We start from the raw sequence: 25,384 nt of genomic DNA, 5'->3' as shown, positions 1-25,384 counted from the left end.
ATACCGATTAACGCCAGAGAGAGAGAGAGAGAGAGAGAGAGAATGTTAACTTGTGTATAATTCTCAATTGTTATTTGCACTTTTAATCTTGCTGAATTCTACAAGGCAAATAAATTAAGTTAAAACCTAGTTCCACTGCCCCATTTGTCTTTGTAAAGAAATGTTCTATTTTGTCTTTATTATTTTGTCAGAATGCACCAGAATGCTTAATTTGTATGTGAAAATCACCAAAAAATCTGAGGATCCCCCCAGACCCCCCTACATGGTTTTGGTTTATAAAATGTCAGCCCCACCTTAAAGAAAATTCACCAGCCGCCACTGTTGCAGAGCTATAGAGCTCAATGGAGACTTAACAACGATTGATGTCTCTATTTGTCATCGACCTAAACAAACAAACAAACCAAATTAACAATTTTAGTGCCGCGTATAATATCAGTGAATAAGGTTTATAGTGGAGTGTGACTCACTCGTTGCCTCTGTGAAGGTCAAGACTGTGTCCGGTGGGTAAAATCTTGGTTCCCTCATGGAATACATTCATCATAATACGGATATTGTCACCTAGGAGACAGGCTTCTCCTTGACGGTGGACGTCATTACGAGTCACGGATGGCAACCATTAAGTTGTGCATGCTAAACATTGGAAATCGCATATGAGGAGAATGGCAGAGGATCCAACTCAAGACATAACAATGTGAGGCAAAAGAAAGAAGTGCAGCTTGGGTTGATTTGATCAGACAGACACTCTTCTTTGGAGTGTGAGAGGTAGATTCAAACTGATGGGAAAAACCCTTGCATCTTTCACTCAACGGTAAAAGAAAAAGAGAAGTGATTTAATTTTTAATACCATTTTTCAAAAACTAAAAATCACAGCATGTTGACGTGATTGTCTTTCTTCTTACATACAGAATAATCAGAACAGATTAAAACAATGGGCATACAATGAATTACACTATCAAAAGACACTGCACATGGAATATATGATATGATGAGGAAAACTGCATCACACAATTGTACTTTTTTCAGTAGTAGTAAAATAAACACTGTGAAACAACAGCAACAATCAAGATAATATGGTTTTATAATCTTACATTCTTATGCTCACACCATTAATCCATATGGTACCACAGGTGCATATCAGTATGTACCGAACTACTTGTCATTCTCAGAGAAGCCTGCTTAAAAGGAGGCTACCTTGCCATGCTGGATAAACCATCCCTGAAAAGATGGCTCCCGTGGGGACATCCATCCACTTAATAGTATCCGTCTGCCCACCATTAAACTATTCTAGTATAAGTCTACAGCATTACAGCAGGATACTGTGAGTGGATTTATAATCTTGGTCAAAAATCAAACTCAGGAGGAGGGTTATGTAGTTTATTCAATTATGAATTCTCTGCCAAATACATATTCATAGCAGATGGCCTCTCCTGAACTCTGACACTTCCATTATGCATTGTTCTCCCACACCTTGAATGGTGTCCATTAAAATCGGTTAAATGCCTTGAAGTAGAAGAAAACAAAATCTGGTTGTAGTATTGTATTTGTGAAGTTTTAGACTCTGATGCCTTCTAGCTGTAGGAATTGCTTATTCTCTTATTCTTTTAAAATATTTTTTCCATCTTTCACATGCAACAAATCATTCCAGTGAGGACATTTCCAACCCAGTACTTCAAAAGAAATGGTCCTTTGACCGTATTATTTTTTTTTTTTTACATTTTTTTGACATTTAAAGAAAGTGATCCCATTCGGCACTTGTGTTCCGACGTGCATCATACGCTTCCAGTGTGTGCTGCACTTCTGAAATTCATACAGTTCTATCACCTACAACATAGAGCTTTATGTCAGAGTTTTAGTTGTGTCCATAACGGCCCCGACAGTTACTGCTGATGTTAAATGAATCACTTGGCGTTATAACATCTCAATCATCACAAAGAGACTTGTGTAGGGATGTACATGAATCACACAGGTCTGACCAGGATGCATATATGTAAAAAACTAAAATAAAATAAAAACAATATCCCATTTCAAGACTGACATTAGTTTTTTGGGGACTGGATTTTAAGTGGATTATCTATTGATTTTGCAATTGCCACTGAAGTAAAGTATTCAGATAACGTTTTGGTTCATTATTCAGTGTCAGGTCTCCCCTCTGGTCCCACTTCCTAACAAAAACCTCCTCTCTCCTATCTAAATTCTTAATTCCCTTATATAAGACGGCTTTTGAACACCAGGGTTTAAGCTTTTTAAATTTGACATAGGCCTGTGCGTTAACTTTTGCATATGCCGTCTGAGCTCTCTTTGTTTTCTCGACCGGCCTCATAATTAACTTGCTTAATTAGATTTTTTTAATATATATATAGCTCAGCTGAAGGAGCACTACACAAACTTTAAATCATTCATCTCCATACTTTCCAGCATGTAGGGGACCAATTTTTTTTTCTAACGTCACAGCTACATGTAAATGCAACAATAGTGTAACCTAAGTGACAGTTGACCTAAGAGCAGACGAAAGTTCATTTTCCAAAATGAGTAAACCAGCGGGATAACCCCAAGTAAAATATATATTAAACACTGAAGCATTATTGGAAATGTTCAGCAGTAATGTAACTTCCATTTGAGGACACTGAAATGGCCCTTAAAACCTTTAAGATGATAGGTAACTGTGCATCTACAGCTCAAATGCCAGTGGCCTGGTTTAAATATCTGTAAAACCATCAGACAGCTTGATCAAAGACATGATTGCTGGATCTTACATGGCCACCATGACAGCGGTATAGCTGCAGTGTGTCACAGCCATTGGCCGATTGGTGTCACGGTGAACAGAGGTTGTAGTCGAGGCTCTTTGTTTGAGAGCTCATCCATCACGCTGTAGGTGGTGGTGATGTCTGTGTTTGCCTTGACTGTGCCGAGCGTCAAGGTTGAACATATGATCCCTGTGATGTGAAGCATGAACCGCGTCGTCAGTGCAATCGCTCAAACGTGACCTGCTATACTGCTGCTGTGGTAATGGCAGCCGTGTCTTGTTTGTACTCTCGCCGGGCCGGCACACTGTATCTGAGCAATTTTTCCCCTGCTCTTGTTCCCTGTTGTCGGAAGTGTATAGTGGAAACGGTTTTCTGGAAACAGCAGAAGCAGCTATACATTTTGGAGCATAGGACATATTTCAGCATATAGAAGGCACATTATACAGTAGTCATGCTGAACTGTGTTGTAGCTCTGTAGTACGAAGAAGGTATTTCATTTTTAATATTTTATACTGCTTCACCAACACTTTCAAAAACAAAACCAGTGTTGAATGACTTGGTTATGGTGACATGCAGTCCATGCAACCCAAGAGATGCATGAGCTATAGGGCTTCAGTTTAGGGTTAATTTCATCATCGGTCAGTTTCTCTCTAATTACTAGATTTCTCGTTATGTCTATAGAATATCATATAACAAATTTCCCAGAGCCTGAGTAGACAGATTTACATAGTTTGTTTTGTCTGATCAGCAGTTAAAATCCCAAATATAGTAGAACACTGAGAACAGCAACAAATATTCACATATAAAAAGTTCAGTTATAGGTTAAGTTCTTTATTGTAGATTAACACGAGCAGATTCACACATGGCAACTCACACAATGTTATTGAAATGTGTCTTTCCGCTCATTCTCTCGCACATCGCTAACACATCATCATGCACATGCAATTCTCCAGAGTGGGTCATCGTGCAGGGTCAGCCCCCTGGAGTGGTTGGGGGTTAAGTGCCTTGCTCAAGGACACAATGGCAGATATGGTGGGCACCGCACATGTAGTACCAGGCACCCTCCAGCTGAGTGGGGGAATAGTTTGAATAAAATGTCTATATTAAGTAATATTTGTTGTCCATTACATGTATCACATCACTTATTTATGATATAGTAATCATAATCATATAGAAAATGTATATGTGATTCTAAGTTACTTCTTACTAATTTAATTCTATAACATCCACTTTCCAATTTATATGAAGCCAAGTACATTCCAAATACTGTGGCCTGCTCCTTGTAGTGACCCCCAGATCATAGAGCATTGTGATTGGATACGTTTTGACATTCTTGACTGTGGATTTTGGAGCAGCTCCTGAAGGCTTTACAGACATATTCCACCTTGTTATCCCTCATTGTACTCTTCCCTTCATCTTCCTCAATCTTCTGCTATAACCTCTACTGCACCATAGCCAATATATACTGTCAGTCAGTGCATCTGCTCTGTGCTATATGTTAGTGGCCTCCAGTCCGGCGGTTGACACTGCTCAGGAGCTCATTATATTAGCAGGGTGGTCATCTGCCGCAACAACATTACAATCATTTGCGGATGTATTTCTCTAATTCTGCTTTTCTTGTGAGATACTGAAGGAATTCAAGCCTATAGTGGTTTATTATGGAAATTGTCGGTATAACTTCTTCAACATTAATAAAAAGCCTTGCAATTCACAATGTTCTTCTTTTGTGTCATGCTTATGTTAATGATTTAAGCATGATCTGAGGCGCATAGTAGTTTGATATAGTAGGCATGCATTATGTATCGCTGTAACATAATCACTGTCTCTACCATGTGGAGTATACTGCAGGGACATTTTGCCTCAATTACCTTCATGTCAATGAGTAGAGGTGAAGAGGGCCATGTGTTGAAATGTGACATAAATAAGAGTGATACTACTACAAACGAATGAGATCATCTGAGGTTATTGGCCGGCCTACATTTTTAATGATGTCATTTGGGGCTGTACTTCTGCACGAAGTCTACCGAACAAAACAGGGAGAATACTATTGTGCATTCAGCATGAACAGAGAAACATCTCGTAGACTCTTGATGTTTATTCATAACTTATTATGTATTGTAATGATGTCTCATCCTTCTTCATGCTCGACAAAGCAGTCTCCCTGGGAGGAATGCTAAGGAAGGGCAACAGGTTGTAGCATATAAACTTTATATGTTTATAATACTGAGAGCCCACACACATAGTACAGGAGGACATACAGTATGTTATTTGGCAGGAAGAGCTTTGACTTCCTCTGAAGTCTGATGACTGTCACAGGTGACCAAGGCACTCTGCAGGGACACATTACTTTTATTCTGTTTTAGTGATGGTTGGTTTTTAATATTGTATAATGTGAGGCTTGCCTAAAAGTAAATCTGCAGACGTCTTAATAGGGTCCCTTGATTTTTACTTTTTTTTAAAATTATTAATCCTTTTCCCGAGTAATTATTTCCCACACTGACTATAACAGAGTCTCAACCTAAACAACCAGGGCAGATTATGATTAGCAATCCTTGTACATTCAGTATTGTATTGAAGCTCTCACAGCTGGCTGCTGATGTAGCTCAAATTTGAGAAGATCCCTTTCTATATTTAATGTGAGCAAATAATTACACACAATAAGCCATAACTAAGCTGCAACCTTAAAACAAATGACCTTTACCTCTGTCAATCCCTGAGAGTAAAGATCAGTGTTTTCTTACTAAAAAAGTACATTTGAGATCTAAGAAATGGAATGGTTTGAATGTTTGAAATCCTGCATTGTTTACGTCCATGTTCACTAGCTTGAAGTATTTTCCTCCCCTGCCTTTGCTGGCCCACTGCAGCATACGGTATCTTGGTTTGTTATTACCATCTGTAGATCAGTGGAATATTGTGAGACCATTGGCAGGACTGTGTATCTCGTCACCACATTCGTTCAAAATCAAGCAGAACGAATACATAACTCAGGATGAGTTGTTCAGCTGCCGCGTCACTGGTCTGATGCCCTACCTTCATTTCCCAACCACGGCCTGCCATGTCAAATGGATTTTTGTAATCCCCCGGCACATCACAACCTCAGCATGCAGCAAAAACTCTTCCATTACCTGGCGCCTGCTCCTACATGCACAGCCCCCAAACAGCCATGTGCTCCAGTTTGATACTGTCCATTCTCTCTATGTATGGACGTGTGTACTATAATACCAGGACAAGAAGTCTGTAGGCCTATTTCAAAGCAGTGATATTGATTTTTTTTATTGATTTGTCGATACTTCTCGAGATGACCATGTCTGATATGGAGCTTTGTTAACTCACAATGTGATGAGAAATCAAACTGTATTTGTACACTCGGAACGAAAAAGCACTTAATAGATAGAAACTGTCTTTCACAAATGAACCCGAATGTAATCGTAGTATTCAATTTGTACGATGCTTCTATTGCAAGACAGTACATGTGTTTACCATTGCCTTTTATCTGTAGCACACGCTCTTTCTGCTTTCAACCCTGACAGTTCACAGTTTGTTGGGTTGCCTGCCTACGGGCACAGTGTTCAAGCGTAATATGTATGACTTATTTTTGGTAGTTTTAATGGGACTGTGGATTGCCTGCTGAGCCGTCTGCCACACCTAGGTTCATCTGATCGCTTTGCGCATCAGAGGAATATTTCACACAGAAAATATTTGAACATTTGACTAACACCGAATACTTGTTATGTTGTGTTGAAATGCAGTGCTCCCAATTTCCCTCAAATTAACCTAGTCTATTCCAAGAAGAAATGTAGATGTACAGAAGTAACTTTATCCTAATATAGAGCTTTTGAAGTCATCGCAGGAAACACACAGGTGTAATTACTAGCATAAATAGTCAGAGTGCATTCCGTTTAGCTGAGGCTGCTCAGGGCGCTGCTATTGCTCCCGCCGGCTGCTATGGACACTTAAAGGAGCTGAGCGATTGTTAATGTTATTACTTCCACCTGCGCTTTTCTTTGTATTTGTGGTAATGTCCACTGTGGGAAAAAGCCTTTTGAACATTTGCTTATATGTACACAGTATACATAGTGTAGAAATAAGAAGGAAACCATTTAACTATCACTTTATATAGTCTCATTTGATTCTCTATAGATAACCTGCATCCAGATATACAATTGTTGGGGACTAAAAGGAGTGACATGGCCAGCTTTTGGACATTTTCTGCAAACAAATTTAATAAAAAAATAAAAACCAAAAATAAAATAAATTAAATCAGTGGAGCTGTGGAAATGCAGGATAGTTAAATATGTTGTGTATCTGAAACTGCTGGAGTGGAAATCAAACAGGATTAAGGGATCCAACCTTGATCCCTTAATCCTGAATATTTACAGACTGATCTAGTACCTTTAAACTTTTTTTCAATTACACCTGCGGCCTGGCTCTTCTTAAAGTTATAAGATCTAGGAGTTTTTCTCCACTACAATTTGTTTGAATGCAGAGGCTTAAGCGTATTGACCATCTCATCCAGCAGCAGGGTAAACGTTGGCCAATCATCCGCCTTCTTCTGTGGAATTGTAGAACCGCATCATATTTTATTTTGCTGCTTTGCCAATGCTAGCAGCTAACTTGCTGTCAATGCCAATGTATATTTATATATATATTTCTACACTTACTCCTTACTGCTGAAAAAATAGTTGTTGATATGAAAGTTTATTTAATGGACCTGGCTGTTAAACAAGCTGAGTATTTGCAGTTATCCTTTCACTAAACAATACCCAGAATGGATTACTTTTAAGTTCTTATTCCTCTGGCTCAGTATTAGTTTCATCGTGAAAAGCACAGCTAATAGTTATTTAAAGCAGTCATCATTTCAAGGAGTGTGTGGGGGCAGTCAGTAGGGACTATTAAGAGGACAGTATTTAGGGAATGTTGCTTAGCGGTAAGCATTTTGAGTGATATTTGAGATGTATGGTCGTTAATATAGTTGCCCTCATTTTTATCCTTTACTCATGTGGACAGTAAGTGCCAAGAGCAATCGCAAGGAAGACTGATGTAAAAGCTTTGTTAATTCTTTGGTCAGCTCATTTGGTTCCACATTTAGGGAATTAATCACTTAACTTTCTGCACATATCAAATGTTATAACTGTATTTTGGAACTATTTTGTACCATTTTAACATAATTTTTGTATGTTATATTTTGTTTTGTTCAGACGAACCGTGTCCATACCCTTTAGTCATTGAATTGTTTCAGCCCCTTCATTTATGAATTTACATAATGAGGCCCACAAATCAATTATGTTTGGCTTCTGTTTGTCCCATTTTTCGCCAAAAGGGTTTTGGCCAGCAGATAAAAGATATCGAGTGTGGAGGGAATGTGTCCCCTGTCACCTTCCAAAAGCTTGCTAAAAGCCCTGAATAATGGCACTCTAGTGCGTTTAACTGAGCCACTTCCAGCAGGGAAAGACACAGAAACACTCGATAGGGATATTATCCTAACGTAGGTATAGAGATACAGACACAGGAAATAAATGTGTGTAGTGCCTGACTTTTTCCTGCAATGCGTCTGTTATAATTTAGGTACCAGACCCACAGTATTTCATGTGAGCTTATAACTACACAGTTCATAACTCTCAGTCTATTGTCTCATAAGTCATCATCCTTCTCAACCATCAACCCGATATAAGGCTAGCTCAAGCTCAGGGACAAGGACAATGAGCAGAAATAGGAGTGGATAGAGTGCACTACATAAGCCATGACTACACTGTCGGGAGCTGCATCAGGACAGAAGTCAGTGTGTCGACATGTCAGGCTATAAGAAGACAAAGGGCTCTAGCGTCAGTGGATATAGGCTGACTTTAATTTGGAGCAAGAGAGGGAAAGAGGAGGAGAGCAGACGGCAGCGAGAGTTTTCAGCTTGGCAAGAGCTTTTTCCTGCATGTGTTTTTCTCTTCTGTCATTTTATCAATGAAAAGGCAGGGACTCAGAGGGTTGCTCCATTCTTAACGCCATCGCTAAAAATGTCCCAAAACAAAACAAACTTGCACGTTGTGGTTATTAGATGGGCACTTGGTGTAATGATGGATATAAAATGACCATATTTAACTCAAAAGCACATTTAGTTCAGTCCTTCACAAAAAGATTAGCCTTATTGCACCGTTAGTAAGTACTTAAAAGCTGGACTACAAACATTTAGAGTAACAGAATAAGAAGTATAGCAAAGGCATTGCCAGCAGACTTAATTTCTTGATATTATCATTACTGTAATAGGAAAAAAAACTCTGAGTGTGTTGAATTGAGCAAAGATGTGTTCTTGGCCACAGACAGTCAAAAAGAGACCAAACACACGATATAACCTTCTTGTCAGTAGTACCAACTGAGTGAATGAAAGAACAAACATCTCTTTTAATACCATTTACGCGTCTCTGCGTGATGTCCGGGTTAAGTGTCTGCTGGGATGTGTTCCAGCCAGGTGATGCGTGTCTCAGCCTGCTATGCTGTTTGCCCCTTCAGAAAAAAGAAAAAGAAAAGTGTGTCATACTCCCTCCTATCCAAACTGTCACCTCAGCAGCATCACTGCCACCTTCTCCCTCCAGCTGTTCACAAACATGACGCCTCCATAGCCAGACTGAAATCTCAGAGGGTCTGTGCACTATATTACACTACCTTAAAGGTGCACTATGCAGTTTCAGGGGAGGGGGATTTGTTTACATTTGCAGAGCCTGCAGTTAATTTACCAAACAAGTTTTCTCTACATGTAATTTTTGGTTTTAAATCCGATCTACTACGCACACACATCGGCACATTAACGGACAAGCGAAGTCGGATTAGAACACCTAGATAACTCGTTCATATTCGGCATTCTATCTGCATGTATACGGGATCGCATATCTCATATCGGAGTTCTCGTTCTGCGCTTGCTCGAAAATCCCTGTGGAGGATTTCACAAGGAAGTGGAAGGAGATGACGTAATAAATAGTAGTGTTGCCAGAAAGGAACCGGACGAGGCTCTATAACCATTTCTTGGAAGGGCTACAGCGCCACCTAGCATAGCAGAGTCAGCTATGCTCTGGCCATTTATCAAATATTTGAAAGGCCATGTATACTCAGACAAGTGACGCGGTCCGTTCGAGTAGCAAGTTCAGTATATGTCTTAATCCAAACTAGTTGTCCCATGGAAACGCACTGAGTGTTCCAGGGATCCGATTCCCCTGTCAGGAAAGTTTTTTTCTACAGTCCTGAGAACAAATCTTAGGCAATGTTCAATTCTCCTACACACCAAAAGTTACATAGTGCACCTTTAAGACTGTCCTACACATCACTACTGAAACTCTCATATATACTTCTGATACAAAAACAACAGTTCAAAGCAGGTGTATATACGGCTGCCTCCCACAAACACCCGAAACATAGAAGGCACTTCCTTAGAAAAAGTTGAGCAGGCTGTTTGAATTTGTTTTGCCGCTTCCAGGGTTCTATCCACTCGACTATTGAATTATAATGTATTTTTCTTTTCAAAACCATTTTCCTGCAAGTAAGGGAACAAAAACAGTTCAAAGCAAAAGGGAAAACAGTGTATACTATATGAGTGGAGCAGCAGGGGCCCTGGCAGTATCGTGTCTGTGTCCTGAAAGCTCAAAGATAGCGCTGGCTGCAGAGGGAGGGAAGAAAATGTGTGTGTAAATGAGGTCCGTGGTTTGCGTGTGCTGGTGGAGACCAGCCAGGAGCATGTAGCTGTCTATTGACTAAATAAGTATACCAAAACCAGGGATTATGACTGATTATACACGCTCAGAATATCAACTACCCCACAGGAGGTTATTATCTTATTGTTATTTTACCAATCCGTTTTACCCTTTAATTTCTCATAAAATGGCTTTAAAGAAAATGGAAGATATCCTCTTATTCCAACTCTCTGTTTAAGCTTTATGATGTTCAGACTCAGTGAACTATTCAAACTCAACAATACGTGTGAGACGTATTTCATGGGTGCAGGCATCAACTGGACAGGTTCTAGATGTCTTGTGCATAATTGTATACACAATTCCACAACTACATTTGAGAAATTACATTTGCCATAATTGCAAAACGACTAAAACAATTAATTGATTCTGAAAATGTATGAAGTACTTTTCAATGATCAACTATTATTTCATGTAGTCCTCCTGTGACATCAATCCAACTCCAATGTTTTGCACAATCTGCTAATCTGCCTTCAATATTGAAGCTTGACAGTTTGAGGAATCATGAACAGAATTTATTTCTGTTGGAAAGGACCGACAGACTTGCAGACTGCAAATCCGATAATTTTCCCGTTTTCGTACCGCTCTTCTACTCAGCTGTCGATGTGGCTCTTTTTTCCCACACATCCACAACCCTTTCTCACCACTCTCTGTCTCTGCCACCATCTCTGCACAGTATCTGCACCTTGTCCTAACTTGTCCTAAAAATCCTCACATATGCTCAGCTGTCGGAGCAGGTGGCACACAACAGGCGGACCACACACCTCGGCTTGCACTGGACTCCTGCAGACCAAAATTCATGTTGCACACTTAGCAGTGGATGGAGGGGGGCCAGGAAGTTCTCTTTCATGTTGGTTGGTGGTTTGACCGGCTAACCTTACCTTTCTGGGGTTGCCTTGAAGTACGGCACACCTAGCCTTCCTCCCAGTCTTTGTTTTAGATTACCAGTTTTTAAGACTTAATCAAACATTGCTATACAGTATAGACATTTCACTAATCCCAGTTTAACACATTGGTGATTTTATTTTTTTTTATTAGAAAAAGGAATTAAGTGGAATGAATTTATACAGCACAAGGGGACTTGAACGGTGGAAGTTAATGAAATTCATGAATTCCTTTTGAAAACAAATTATAAAAAGCGTTTTGTCAGTTATCTGGGATATTGGTGACATTTAGTACATAGATACAGACCTGGACCATTTACTGAATGTGTCAGTATTAGCTCCATTTAATGGTTTGCAAATATATTAATAAAATGTTTTTTCATACAGCTCTACAGTGCCAGCTGTGTGAGCAAACAGTGCCTTAGGCTAATCATCGTGTGGTTAATTCGGAAAACATGGATTCACCGCCTCAGTAATTTCCATAGTATGTACTTGACAGTTCTCAAGATTTAATAGGTTACTTTGCAGTTTTATGTTCATAACAACAGTGTGCAGTATGTATCTAGTGTCCTTTTGCAATCCAGGTACTTATTGTCATCATAACAAGGTTTCTCCCTAAACTCAGGGTGTATTCACACATGCCGTGTTTAGTTCGGTTGAAACGAACTCAGATGCACTTCTGCCTTCGGTGCGCATCTTTCAGGCAAGTGTGAATACAGCAATCGCACTCGGGTGCGGACCAAACAAACGCTCCGAGACCCAGCTGAAGAGGTAGTCTCGATGCGTTTCCAAACGCACTCTGCTGCAGTTCGTTTGTGGTGTGAATTTGTTCGGACTCGATCCGACCCAAATGCAGGAGGCACTGTGCCTTTTATTTCTTTTCTTTTTTAATAAATAGCCGTCAGCTTCACATTATGGGAAAGTGTTGTTGTCACCATTATTAGGAAGATTAGTTGTGGTTTGACCGGGAGCCCAGAACAATATAAATGCTGAATGTGTTCAGCGATCAGATGAAGGAGAGGGGAGCGTCTCTCGCACAGTGCCAACAGGTTCACGCTGCGCAAGAAGTGTGTGTTTTTATTTTGCTTCCCATGTACGGGACCGTCAATACTATCCCCGTGTCAGTTTGGAGCTGAACTGCGCCGACCCAGCTGATACACAGCTTAATCAGCTGAGTGTCAGCTTGAGCCTATTCTTCTCGCGTGACGCGCATCCAGCACCAAAAATACAGTAAAAATGATGTTTCACATCGTAGGCTACAAGCCACATAACGTGGCATTGACATAAGGCTACACATTATGACCATATGAAACAACAATAATTTGATGTTTTTCCTCTTTATTTATAGGTTAGATGTAGGCCCTTTTATTATTTTTAGCCCCATATTATATCAATGATATATATTTCGCAGTTTAAACTTCGTGCTTCCTGTTTCTCTCCACCCCAGAATGTCTGTCCAATGAATGAATGACCTCAGATCACGTGTGGTTTTGCTTCGTAATGCTGGTTCACTTGCAAAAGGGGCAATATGAAAGTGGACCACACCAAACAAAAAAAATCAAAACTCTATTTGGTCTGGACCAAAGCAAGTGCACTAGCGGACTTTCCCAGTGTGAATACACCCTCAGTCTCTCTCTGGCTCATGTCCCTCCAGCACTGAAGCATGTGAGTGCTATAGTTGGATGCACTTCAGCAAGGGAGACATGCTGAGGGGGTGGGAGGTGTGACGCGACTGAAAAGCTTTGTAATTGAATAAAATAACCCCTATATGGATGGGACGAGGAAGTGCGCAGCATGAAAGGAAAGATGAGGAAGGGACAACTGGTCGTTTTGATGCATTGATGATGTCCAGCATCTTTACTGGGGCATCATTTCCACAGAAACACAAAACATTCCAACATGAGGTCATTGCGTTTTTTAGATGTAGAGCTATCTTAGCTACAGAGTACTTGTGCACACAGCTGCCATCTCTTCAATAATTCTATATGTTCCACTTTTGAAGAATGGCTATTTTTCTCTCCTGTGGGAGTACATTTATGTCTGCCCTTGGTGTACTGTTTGTGACGATAAGAAAGATGTGTTACCATCTCTAAACCTGGCGTGTGAGCAGTATTTTCACCTTGGCACATACTTGTAAATGATTACCACTAGGTTAAACTCCATTATCTGCAAATCTAAACTGTTTCTGAATCAGTTCTGTAACATGGTGGTGAGACATACCTAGCTCCTCGTAATGGCTTCATCTGTCATGTTTAGAGAAGGTAATTCTGTGTTGACATGCTGGCTGAATGAATATTCACACTGATTAGGCAGTCAGATTGTTCAAGCTACCAATGGGATAGAGCATCAACTTTCATTTTATACAGTTTTTGTCTTATAGATATCAGGAATTTGGTATCACTTTCTAATGGAGCATCCTTTATAATGGATTTATTTAGTCTGATATATCTTCCAATACTAGCCTATTACAGATATACCGGTATCCGTGGATATGACGGCCGATAAGCAACAAGAACTTGCAGTACAGAAATGCCAAACGGTTTTAAGTAATTTGCCATTACATACAGTAGTTTGTCCAGCAAGTAATGAAACGTTTATTTTTCAATTGTAAAATGTCCAGCCTAGAATGGGTCTTGGTCACAATGAAAAATGGAAACTTTACACAGTATATACACATTCATATATATGGACACACACCATTGGCACTATTGCATTTTACCCTAAAGGTTGCCTTATAAGAGTAAATTTCACATGACTTCAATGAAATTTCACTGAAGTCATGTACAATTGAAAGAACAATAATAAATTCTATTATTTTTACTTTATTTTCTGTTAACAGAAAAATCCACCTATGATGCCTCTGGCTCCTCGTCATTACCAAGCGACCCCACGCTCTCAACTGCTCCTACTCGTCCATTGGCTGACCTGTCGGTGGCGGAGGATCTGCCTTTCTCAGTCGTCCATTTGGAAAGTGACTCTGAGTCTGAGGTGGAAGGTTTATCAGGGCAGCCCGCCTTTTCTTCTGTTTTAACCGTCATGGCAGAAACTGTCAAACATCCAGTAGGCCTTGATCAAAGTAGAACCTCTCCGACTATCACCAGGGACGAGACCCAAACCACCCAATGGCCTTCACATAGTTCCAGTCAGGACTCAGAGATGTCATCCTCCTCATCTGGGGGAGACAGGATCTCCCCTGCCAGCTCAGGTCTGACTTATTTCTTGTCTTACCAACATAGCGCTTAACCTCAAGCTCTTACCATGTCATCAATTGTCTCTGGGCCATCACGTGTGTCCTTCACAGCTGGAAACAGGATTGTCTCATAGTTTTCATCATCAACAGTATCATCTTCTTCTTTGTCTTTATCAATGTCTCCCTCAGCCCCATCCACTTCCTCTGTGCTATCATCCATTGTGCCTCTATTTTCTCTACCATTGGCTGCTTTGCAGATAAACAAAGCTGCTTCATCTCAAGGTGAAATGATTGTGTCCATCCCTGTCCGCAAGACAGAAACAGCAACCTTATCACCAGCAGGCTCTCTGGGTTGGACAGATAGTTTAAAAAACGTGATTCACCTATCACTCAGTTCTGGACCTACAAGCTGTCACACAGGGACTTCAACACACACAGTCGAACCTTCCAAGTGAACCTAGCTTTGAAAAGAGTAATGAAGTGACAAAACACTCATATTACACATCAGTGGATTTAATATTTGGAGTGAGTGGAACATGCATAAGGAGTGTAAGCCCGAAAGTAGCCAAATCACCACTAACCAGAACATTTTCAAGTCATTCTACTCCCAGCCATGGAAATATTATTTTAAAGATTGTATACGAACCCACATAAACCCAGAACACAAGGCATTACCTTTGGCGTTGTATCGGACAGTGCTCTTGAAATTAGCATCTCTGAAAGCCAAGTTGTTCAAAGGAAACAGGGAGCCACACATAATCCTGGCCATCTTAAAAGCTATTCAGTTGCTCATCCTTTCCCACAGCTAATTTTAAATCGAACAGCATATGTGGAACAGGTAAAAAAGACAACAATTGACATTCAGACCCACTGGATCGTTTTTTACAGTTTCCTCCGTGACTCTACCAGACAAAACATCTCTCTCTCTAAAAGTGCAATCCCTGTGCTATCACCTATCCACTCTGGCACGTTGTCCTTGGAGCATGCATCTAATCCCGGTGATTTAGTGATGGCAGCGGGTCACGGCAGCTCCAGAGTTCTTGCCATCGATATACATTATAACCGCGAGAGATAGCAGAAGCAGAGCTGGAAACTATTTCCGCTCTAGCTCACCTGAATAACTCACTTTCTCTCACGCAGCCGAGGTTGAATCCAAGACAAGTTCCATCCTAATACCACATCAGGAACAACCTTCTCCCCATAAGAATCTCATTTAGCTAATATGCCAAGTAATGGAGTCATAATTGTTCAAGAATTTGTAACACAAAACAGAGGTCCCCAAGGGCTTATTTCAGAAGCCTAGAGAATGGAAAACACCAAAAAAAGATTATTTAATAAATACGATAATGTCTCTCTGGCTCCCCATTCCCAGTTATGTTAGCAAAAGAAATGCCCTATAGAACCATGTTCAAAAGTCTTCAGCTTAACCTATAAACTAAACCCAAACATCGATAACAATGATGATACCACCACTGGCCTTTCTTCCAATAGTGAGCTAACTTTGCAGGGAAACCCAAAGCCTTATTATCAGCCCAAATTACTCACAAACTGCCTTTCAAACAAGATCTTTACTTTCCTACAGGTATACAACATCTTGTTTACCTCATAATAAAATCTGACCAGAACGTGTCCTCAACGGAAGTATTTACTCATACCATTAAATCCAAGAGAGCCGATGACGGTATATGTCCGACTTTCGATGTGGAAACTAGAGCAGAAAACAATAAAACATCATCAGTTCACATGACACATAGAAAGAAGCCTGATGTCAGTTTCGAATGAAATTCTGCAAAGAGTTCAGTTCATCTTTTATTAAATGGAAATGAAGAGTCTAATCAGAGACATAGCGTCTTATAGGCAGGACGTTTCATCAGGGCAGTTTGCAACCAATTTCCCATCTTTCATGACTACCAAAGATGTATTCATTTTGAATAAAGGCTCTGAAGGTTCTACTGTAGAAAAGGATCTCACACTGAAATCCAATTTAACCAGTGACTTTCCATGCTACATTAGAAACTCATAAAAGTCCTTCTCATAAAGACAATGCAGCACTTATGGACCGTCATGAGCAGTCTACTCCTTCCTCCTGGTCAGAAATTGTCCTTGCACTGAGGACAAACTCTAATTCTCCCTTTCAGGCACCAATCACCAGCGTGAGAAGTGAGGAATCAAATTTTTATTTAGGCAGACAAACAACCATTTCCTCAACCGCTCCCCCTGGTGCAATGACTTCCTCCAGTAATGGACAAAACAGCAGTGAAACGTTTAGTGCTATTTTCGGCTTTGGCACAAAACTAATCAATGGCACCATTTACAAAGTGGAAAGCTAGAAAACCTGTTCCTTTTCAAAGCACTGCCTTTGAATTAGAAAATACATCTATTGGCTTTGATAGGGCAATTTCTCATTTACAAGCAGATGGACCATCATATGAACATCCAAAGCTGGAAGATGAACAAGAGCGTAATGTGCATATACTGAATTGAACTGTTCCAACTGTAGTCGCCAATGATCCATATTCACTCCATCCAACTGTTGGAGACCATCCATCGTTTACAAATGTTGAAGCCACTTCAAGATATAAAGAACAGAGTCTGGATTTGTCCTCAGCTAACGTCAGAACTGCTGGGACTTTCAATATACAGCAAGGAGCCACTTCTGCTCCATCAGCACGTGGCTCAAATGGTAATCTGCCCCTCTCTCGCAAACCTACTGACTCTAACATCTTCAAAAGCTTTATCTCTTGCATTGGTGTATTACAGCAAGCACGTCCCCCCTCTGGCATATGTCCACTCTACTGAATCTGCATTTGATACTGCTGCCGCATTTTCAAAAAGCCCTGCACTCAATTTCTCTGACACAGACACTCAGTGCGGTTACATGGCACAACTAGATTAGATTATCACATATATCGAACAAGACACTCGAACGGACCGTGTCGCTTGTCTGAGTATACATGGCCTTTCAGAAATCGGATAAATGTCCGATGCATGGCTGTCTCCACTATGCTAGGTGGCGCTGTAGCCCTTTCAACCATGCTTTCAACAAGTGGTTTTAGGGGCCACTCACACTAGGGCCGCGGCCCCGTGCCAAAGCTCATTAGCATACTAAAGTCTAGAACGTTTGGCTAGTGTGACCACGCCATCCGTATTCCAGCACGGAACAGCCCCTTGGCCACGGCACACCTGGGAGAGGTGTGCCGTGGCCAAAGTACAGATGCTAATGAGATGACACGCGCATAAGCAAGCGCACAAGCAAGCGCACAGGCGGAGTTCCTGACGTGAATTTATTAAGGATGCGCATAGTCCTTTAACGCCCGCTGCCTTAGTAGTCGGCACCAGAATTGCCCACCACTTGGACTTGTAGCTACATAAAATGTGTGAGAATTAACGTGTGTGTAGGCCAAGGTGTGGGCTAATAAAAGAGGGAGAGAGCTAAATAGGTGAGCACAGAAAGCAAAGCAAAAAGGTTTTCGTGTTTACTCACGTTCGTCAGATGATTTTTTTCTTTTTCCTCCCGTCAGCTGTCATAATACTGTCTTTACGCATGGCGGTGGAGACGAACACAAAACAACACACAACGGGACTCCGCGACCCGGTGATAAGGAAACAGTAGCCTACACTAAGGTTTAACAAGAAACTTTATAAAGACACTTAAAAAAACGATCTCTGCCCATACAAAAAGTTCTGACTTGGATTTGATGGAGCGATCGATGTGTATAAAACCATCCGGTACGTATGGTCTGATGACGGGCCGTTATATTGATAATAAACAGCGTGCTGCACAAATATGAGACTGTCCACCGCGACCTATTACGTCAAGGCTACATTAAAAAAAAACAATAGCTTAAGGATTCTCGTTGCTCTAATGTGGAAGTGGAATATTTGATGCAAATTTGGCCGGATGAAAATATTCACAAACAGTCGTATAGCCTACAAGTAGACTACGCTTCAAATCCTAAACGCGCACGGTGACGTAGGCAAGGTGCAAGTGTGCCCAGGCCACGAGCAGTGTGAGCACAGGCCAGCGGGGGGAGTGGGGAGGGAGGGGGGAATCGTGCTGAATCGTGCTGAGCACGGAACAGGCAAAAGGCACTAGTGTGAGTGCGCCCTTAGAGCCACGTCCGGTTCTCTACCGTCAATAACCCATGGTGTAGCCTATCACGCGCAGGCACACAAGCACAGAACGAGAAGTCCGATATGCGATATCCGATCCCTGTATACATGCAGAGAGAAAGCCGACAATGAACAAATTATCTAGGTGTTCTTATCCGACTTCTCTTGTCCGTTATTGTGCCGATTTGTGTCCAAAGTAGATCGGATAAAGGTGTTTACATGCAGTTTAAAAGTCCTGTTGAGGTCTTATTCGTTTAGTTATCCGATTATGAGTCTGCATGTAAACGCACTGACTGACAATAACTCACAATACACTCGTCATCTTCATTTCATTCATTATCGTCATCTTCAGAGAATTTATACCTATCATAGAGTAGTCTCAAATCTTCGCAGTTGTTCTCCCTACGTACGAAACCCCCCACTTCCGTTTCCTCTAGAGCTTTTTCATCATCACACTCTTTGTCTCCATTTTTGCCATCAAACCAACCCCGTAACCAGGCATTTTATCATCATCTGCGCCTGTAAAAATCATTACCAGCCACTTTTCCAACCTCAGCACAAAGTCTGACCTTAACTCTAGATTCCGATCGATCAGAGCAGCGAATGACTGAGAGACATTTGTTGTCCTTACAGAGGCGGTGATGGAAGAGCTGACCGCTGGAACACCCAGAGCAGTTGTGCTCAGTTTCCCCAAAGAAAAAGTGGCCAGCCTAGCCCCCGCGCAATCAGTCAGAATCACCCTTTCTGCTGGGCCCACATCTCAGGTATCACCTCTGCTCCCTCGACCGGACACCGCATCAGCCTCTGTCACGCTTTCCACCACAGTCGTAGCTTCAACCGAGAACACTGAAAAGCCCACCACTACCATGCCTCCCCTAAGAGTAACCACAGGAACCACCCAGTCTAGCACCACTAGCACACCACAGCTTTTTCCTGTGTCAAGGAGAACGACAACCACCACAACCATCAGGACTCAAAATGGAAGGAGGACATTCACACCACCTGTACCCAGAACCAGCCCTCCCAGGGGGGCCTCCACCGTCTTCATTTCTCCTTTTACCACAACCACAGAGGCTCCACCACAGCAGTGCAACATCACAGAAAGACTATGGGTGAAAACAGGTGAACAACACTTTTGCCACAGTCTTAAAAAAAGTCTTATTTTTTACAATTTCTTTAACATGTTTTGAATGGGGTCTGTATTTCTGTCTGTCTGTCTGGTTGTCTCTATATCTCTCTTAGTTGTTTCCATATATGTGAGAAGAAACAGACTGGACACCATTCAGAGGCAGAACCTACGAAGGGGACTGAGTCAGGGCCTCAGAAAAGCTCTGAATGATAGTTCAGCCCAGGCACAGGTAAGGCTGTTATCAGTTACTGTTGATGAATCAACAAACACTGGCATTTCAATTAATGGATGTACTGCACCAAGTTTGCATCCATTTCTATACACTCAAATATAGCCTGTGGAGTTTTTTTCTATACAAGAAAAATTATGTTTACATTTGCTGTTTCTTTCTAAAAACACATTATGTGTATCCTTTTGGCCAAATGAAGCTGTCGAATTACATTCCTTACTACACATTTGTTAAGTCGATTTGTGGAACAATGTGAAACCTGCATGATGTACAACCATGTTTTCCTGCTTTTCATCTTGTCTAGCTTAATTTCTTCACCACCAACCGCTTATACGTGAAATAGCATGAAACCATTGGCAGGACTATCACATCACATGTGTGCACATGTACATGCGCACACATGCGCACACATTTTCTGTAGAATTCACAAGAAAACAATAACATATCGGCCCACTCCGTAGCACTACTAGTGGTAACAGACACCAGAAGGTACCTTTAATATGTTAACTTCACAAATATGGAGTAGCTATGAAAAGATAGCGATTGATGTAAGAATAGTTCAGATTTTTCTCTGATACTGATAATGTCACTAAAGCGACTTAATTTATCTTAACCTACAGGGTAGTTGTATGGCAGCATGCTTGGTTTACTGCCAAAAAAAATCTCTACACCCAATCTATCAACTAGTATAAATACAAAGACACCGACTGAACACTTCATTTAAAAACTCAATTTAAATAAATTCTGGAAATTACTGTGCCCTCTTCAGTAATCTGGAGGTTTATTAGCATTGAATGAAGTACACACTCATACCAAGGACTCTCATGTAGGCTATGTGAGAAGAGATGAGGACTAATATAGTAATTAGGTTGACTGAATGTGTCCCATAAGGCAGTGGGGGATGTCACATATTTGAATAACTGTACCAACACCGGAACAAGCAGTAGATTAGGACTGTAGCAGTGTTGTAGATGAGAAATGTTGCTCCAAGTGAGAAGCTTTACAACCAGACAATTTATTCACATTTCACCAAGAGGCATATAAGTAGACACACCAAAGGAGTAAGAGGAGTCATATCCCAGCATTTCCCCTGCAATGAGGCCACAAACCATTCAGGGCACACACAATGCTATGTGGATTAGCCATTTGTGGAACCAATCATGGTTGCTACAGGGGCAAACCCCGACCCCCTTCCCCAGTAAGCCTCTAATACCTCCGCTCATTGTGACTTTGTATCAGGAGCACCTTTTGGTTATTAGAAGTAGAAATGTGTATGCTTGAGTCAATATGTGTAGAGAGATGAGGATGCACCCAGGTTTCAATGTGAGCTTTGAGTTGTGTCTGTTTTCCATGCACACACTGAATATATGAAAAAACATTTAATGGCTACAGTTATATTTTGTTGTAAAACAAACAGTTTGCATGGTTGCAGGAAATAAATGAAGCAGCAATGAGGTTCCTTCCCACAGAAAATATATCTCTTATTCTCCACTGAGTTTGTTTACCTTGTCTTTCTCAAAGTGAAAGTATCAGATTATTGAGAGTGAGGTCGGTGTATTCGTCCTGCCCATGTGAAGGTCAATGCTCTCCCATGTTCACTCTCTCTCTCTCTATTCTCTTGTTCAGTCTCTGGAGGCGTTTCGCTTCAGTGCACTCCTGTCACCCATTCTAACATTGCTCGGGTTCCTTTTAGTAGCGCTGCTCTCTCCTTCAATGGGGAGCAAGCTGTTGGCAAGGGAAATTGCTTCTGTTTTTAATTATAGGTTATAAATGATTAGGAGAAGAGCGATGTGCCACGCTGATGATGCTAAAAAAAACTGGACTTAATGAATTGGACCACAAGACTAAAACCATTTGGAAGTCTGAAAAAAAGATACAAATAAACAGTTTTTTTCTTGTATTGTAGTAACGACTCTTCAGTGACTAAAAACTACTGAGCACCTTTGGGTTAAGCAGTTGGCATTATTTCACAATCTTTGAGATAGCGTTAGTGGGTCTGTTACCAATATCTGGCTGGCTTAAAGGCAATCTCTTAATAACACCTTCACATTGGGTAAAACTTGAGAGGATGAAGTTATAATAAGGGGTTATTTTCTTTGAGCTATAGTGACAAGGCTGAATTGTGCGGAGGCAGAGTGGTGACTCTCAGCCACAGAGACTGTAGTTTCTCAGTGTTTCACCCAGTGGACTAGCCTGGAAATCCAGACCCTGATATCTTGAACGATAGAGGGTCTGGCCACGATCAATAGTAATTTCTAACTCAAGGGGCGGCTCCTACTCGTGCATTTCAAATGCCACTGCACGCAGTTGGATAGCACTACAACCAATCAGAGCGATGCACAAGGTGACGTAAGCCCCTTTCGTTTAGCGAACAGCTGTTAATCTGTTAAATTAAACGTTTGCCGTTGTCGGTCGGCAAAACAGAACATTCCACTTACTTGCTAATGAAAGATTTGAGTGCCGTCTTCCAAATCGTTAAGGGTCGAGGCCAAAGCAGTCTCAAACTCACACAACATATCCGCAGCCATCTTTGATGTTTACTATCACGGCTTCGACGTTGTATGCACGTCACTGTTGTCATCCGGTTACGTCCTCCCCAGAGTACCATATAAAGGGCTCTGGCGCGCCCATATTAGATAGAACCAATTGAAACCATAGCCAGATTTCTGGTTTTCTTGATAAAGCTTCAACGGAGCATGTCCAGACCAACACGCGCAGCAAATTTAATTTGCCAGCGCCTAGTGGCAGGTCTGGGAATGCCAGGCTACCAGTGGACCTCATTTTCAGCACAAGTTTTCCGATGGGTATTGATAATGGTCCTCACACACACACACACACACACACACCTAGTTTCTCCACATCTGTCATCATACCCTTTCTGCTTTGCCATGTGCAGAAAGGTCAAACTGCTACCTACAAACACGCACACACTTGTACGTCTCATCACAAACCATTACGAAACACATATATTTCACTTTCTGTTTTTCTGTGAAAATGGGAGTTCTGTACCTGGCCTCGTTGGTTAAGAGGTGTAATATAGGCTTTATTATCCCAAACTCCCTGTTTAACAGTCCCTCCCGCGTCTCACTCATCTTAACACTCTACTCTCTATTCCACTCGGCCCACCCTGTTTCTCTGCATATATCTGTATTCCATATTCTCTCTTTCTCTCCTGCTGTTCATGCTTTTTTTAATGGGTGGTTGGAATATTGCTAAGTGTGAAACATCAATCTAATTCAATTCAATATCTTATCATTGAGCTCATTTGCTTGTTTAATTGATTGACACAACCTTCTGCCTAACAAACACAAATTACTTTTTGCCAATGAATTACAAATATTTCACATGTGACCAAAGCATACACACTATTTTTGATTCCTGCTGTGATATGTTACAATGTATTACTTGAAAAGAACTTTTTGGTATGGAACATTTTCAAATGTGTTGCTTCTTTTGACCACATTTCAACACTCGATAGGGGCTTAAGTAGCCTAACGTGAAATACGTTATGGTTTCTTCAACTTTTTAAAGATATTTTCAAGTGTCTGCAGGTGATCTTCAAACTGTTAGTTTTAATATACAGTGGACGTCTGAAGGGTAGAAAATCCCTCTCAAAGCTCAAGGTGGTATTTGGTTGGCAGGGTCATAATAGATGCCGTGAATTGGCCAACCATCACAATATTATCCTGTAGTTTTTACGGAGGTAGCTTTTACTTTAATACATGTGGTTGTATTGTTGGTAATGGTTCAAACCAATCTGTGATCCTGCAAATGAGAGTCAATGGGATCAAGTTCTTCTTTTATCCCACAGAGGATACGGCAGTGGGATAGGGAGGACATGAACCGATACTTATTTGTATCTTCCTCTGCGTAAACATTGTTTGGATGTTTTATTATGGTATACACTGAGGTTTTATTCAGTTTTTAGTAAAACATTTTTTCGATTTTTTTTAAAATTTTAAGTATTGTATAGGGCACTGTTATTGACATGCTTTTATGGATTGATATACAGTATTACACTTTTGAACCTACTTTGGCTTTCAATATACCGCAAATCACTGAATTAGCCAAATACAAAAAAAATACCTTCCCGTCTGGATAGTATACCTTAAAATGTTTTTTTATTTTTAAGTTAATAGTCAGGAAATGTACTTTATCTATACTGATATTGCAGGCTTAGCTATGAGATTACTTTTAACCATTCCCTGACCTCCTTCACTCCTTAATATCCCTTACTCATAAGCTTTGTGAAATGAATGGGCCAAAGCGTAGGAAAACTTAGCAATATGGAAGAAATTAGAAATCAACTAATTCTCTTTTCTGCTTATACCCTTTCAGATGGAAACAGTGTTTGGTTCACCCAACATGACAGTGGGTTATCATGTGACTGGAGGGGACATTGTTTACCCGCCCTCTGTTGTGCTGGAAGGCCTTGACTCCTATGGCCGGGATAAGCTGATTGCAGACCTACGACAGTATCTCCCCATGGTAACAGCCCTACCCGTCCCAATTGCAACATGGAGACCCAGCCCTGCCATTGGCCTCCAGCTGAAAACAGGTCAGCTAGTGTTCAGTCAAGATGAAAATAATTTGAAGATCAGCTTTGAGACTTCAAGTTATTTGGACTGTGGTTGTGCACTGGAGCAATATCAGTTGAAACTAAGTTGGAGAAACCAAAACGAAAAACAGAATACATCTCGTAGTACCGCTTCAGAGGAAGAAATGACTATTGTACAGTATATCTAGTCTGGATATATAAGACATAAAAAAACTATTATGCCTCGTTTCCACCGAGTAGAGCGGGTCGGATCGGAGCGGCTCAGAGCGGGACAGCTCACTTTTAAGAATCTCGGTGTTGTTTCCACCGCCGACCCTACACTTACTGGTAGGGCGGGGTTTAGGCTGGACTGCGATAGCCGACGCCAGAATGTGGGTCAAACTATCGGGCTGTGGGAACAACTGTGGTCAAGCCAGCGGTCTCTTGTTTTTGCTTGGTCAAACCAGCCGCTTCTTTATTTATTCCCCCCGTGTTGTGAGCACAGAGACGGCTCGGTGCAACTGATAGAGACAGTGAGCGAACAGCACTGGCTGCGGCAGCTACGTGACATCGTAGCAGTGGGACACAGTGTAGCCAACTGATTCATTTAATGACGAGGAAAAACACCACACAATAAACAGTGCCGCGCTCACATTTTCGCCAAAACTCTCTTCACTCTAGCCGAGGTGACTACAAACGGCGGAGATTATTCAAACCAGCCGCTTCTTTATGTATTCCCCCCGTGTTGTTGTGAGCGTGTATTTTACTACTATCTATGGCGTAAACACACAGAGACCGCTCGGCGCAACTCATAGAGACAGTGAGCGAACA

General features: G+C 41.2%; 1 protein-coding gene across 1 annotated transcript in view; it reads left to right on the top strand.

Moving 5' to 3' along the window:
- Positions 1–25,384, top strand: part of kiaa1549lb (KIAA1549-like b) — a gene marked incomplete at both ends in the record, with an annotated part of 61,022 nt that overhangs the window by 10,389 nt on the left and 25,249 nt on the right. The window contains 4 exons of the mRNA XM_080028229.1: positions 14,195–14,560; positions 19,292–19,780; positions 19,901–20,016; positions 24,355–24,574. Of these exons, the coding sequence (XP_079884355.1) occupies positions 14,195–14,560; positions 19,292–19,780; positions 19,901–20,016; positions 24,355–24,574 (1,191 nt within the window). The remainder of the gene's footprint in view (positions 1–14,194; positions 14,561–19,291; positions 19,781–19,900; positions 20,017–24,354; positions 24,575–25,384) is intronic.

The sequence above is a fragment of the Ammodytes marinus genome (assembly GCF_949987685.1).
Source record: "Ammodytes marinus genome assembly, chromosome: 1".
Taxonomy (NCBI): Eukaryota; Metazoa; Chordata; class Actinopteri; order Uranoscopiformes; family Ammodytidae; genus Ammodytes; species Ammodytes marinus.
The sequence above is the reverse complement of the archived record's forward strand: the minus strand, read 5'-3'. Positions and strand labels throughout refer to the sequence as shown.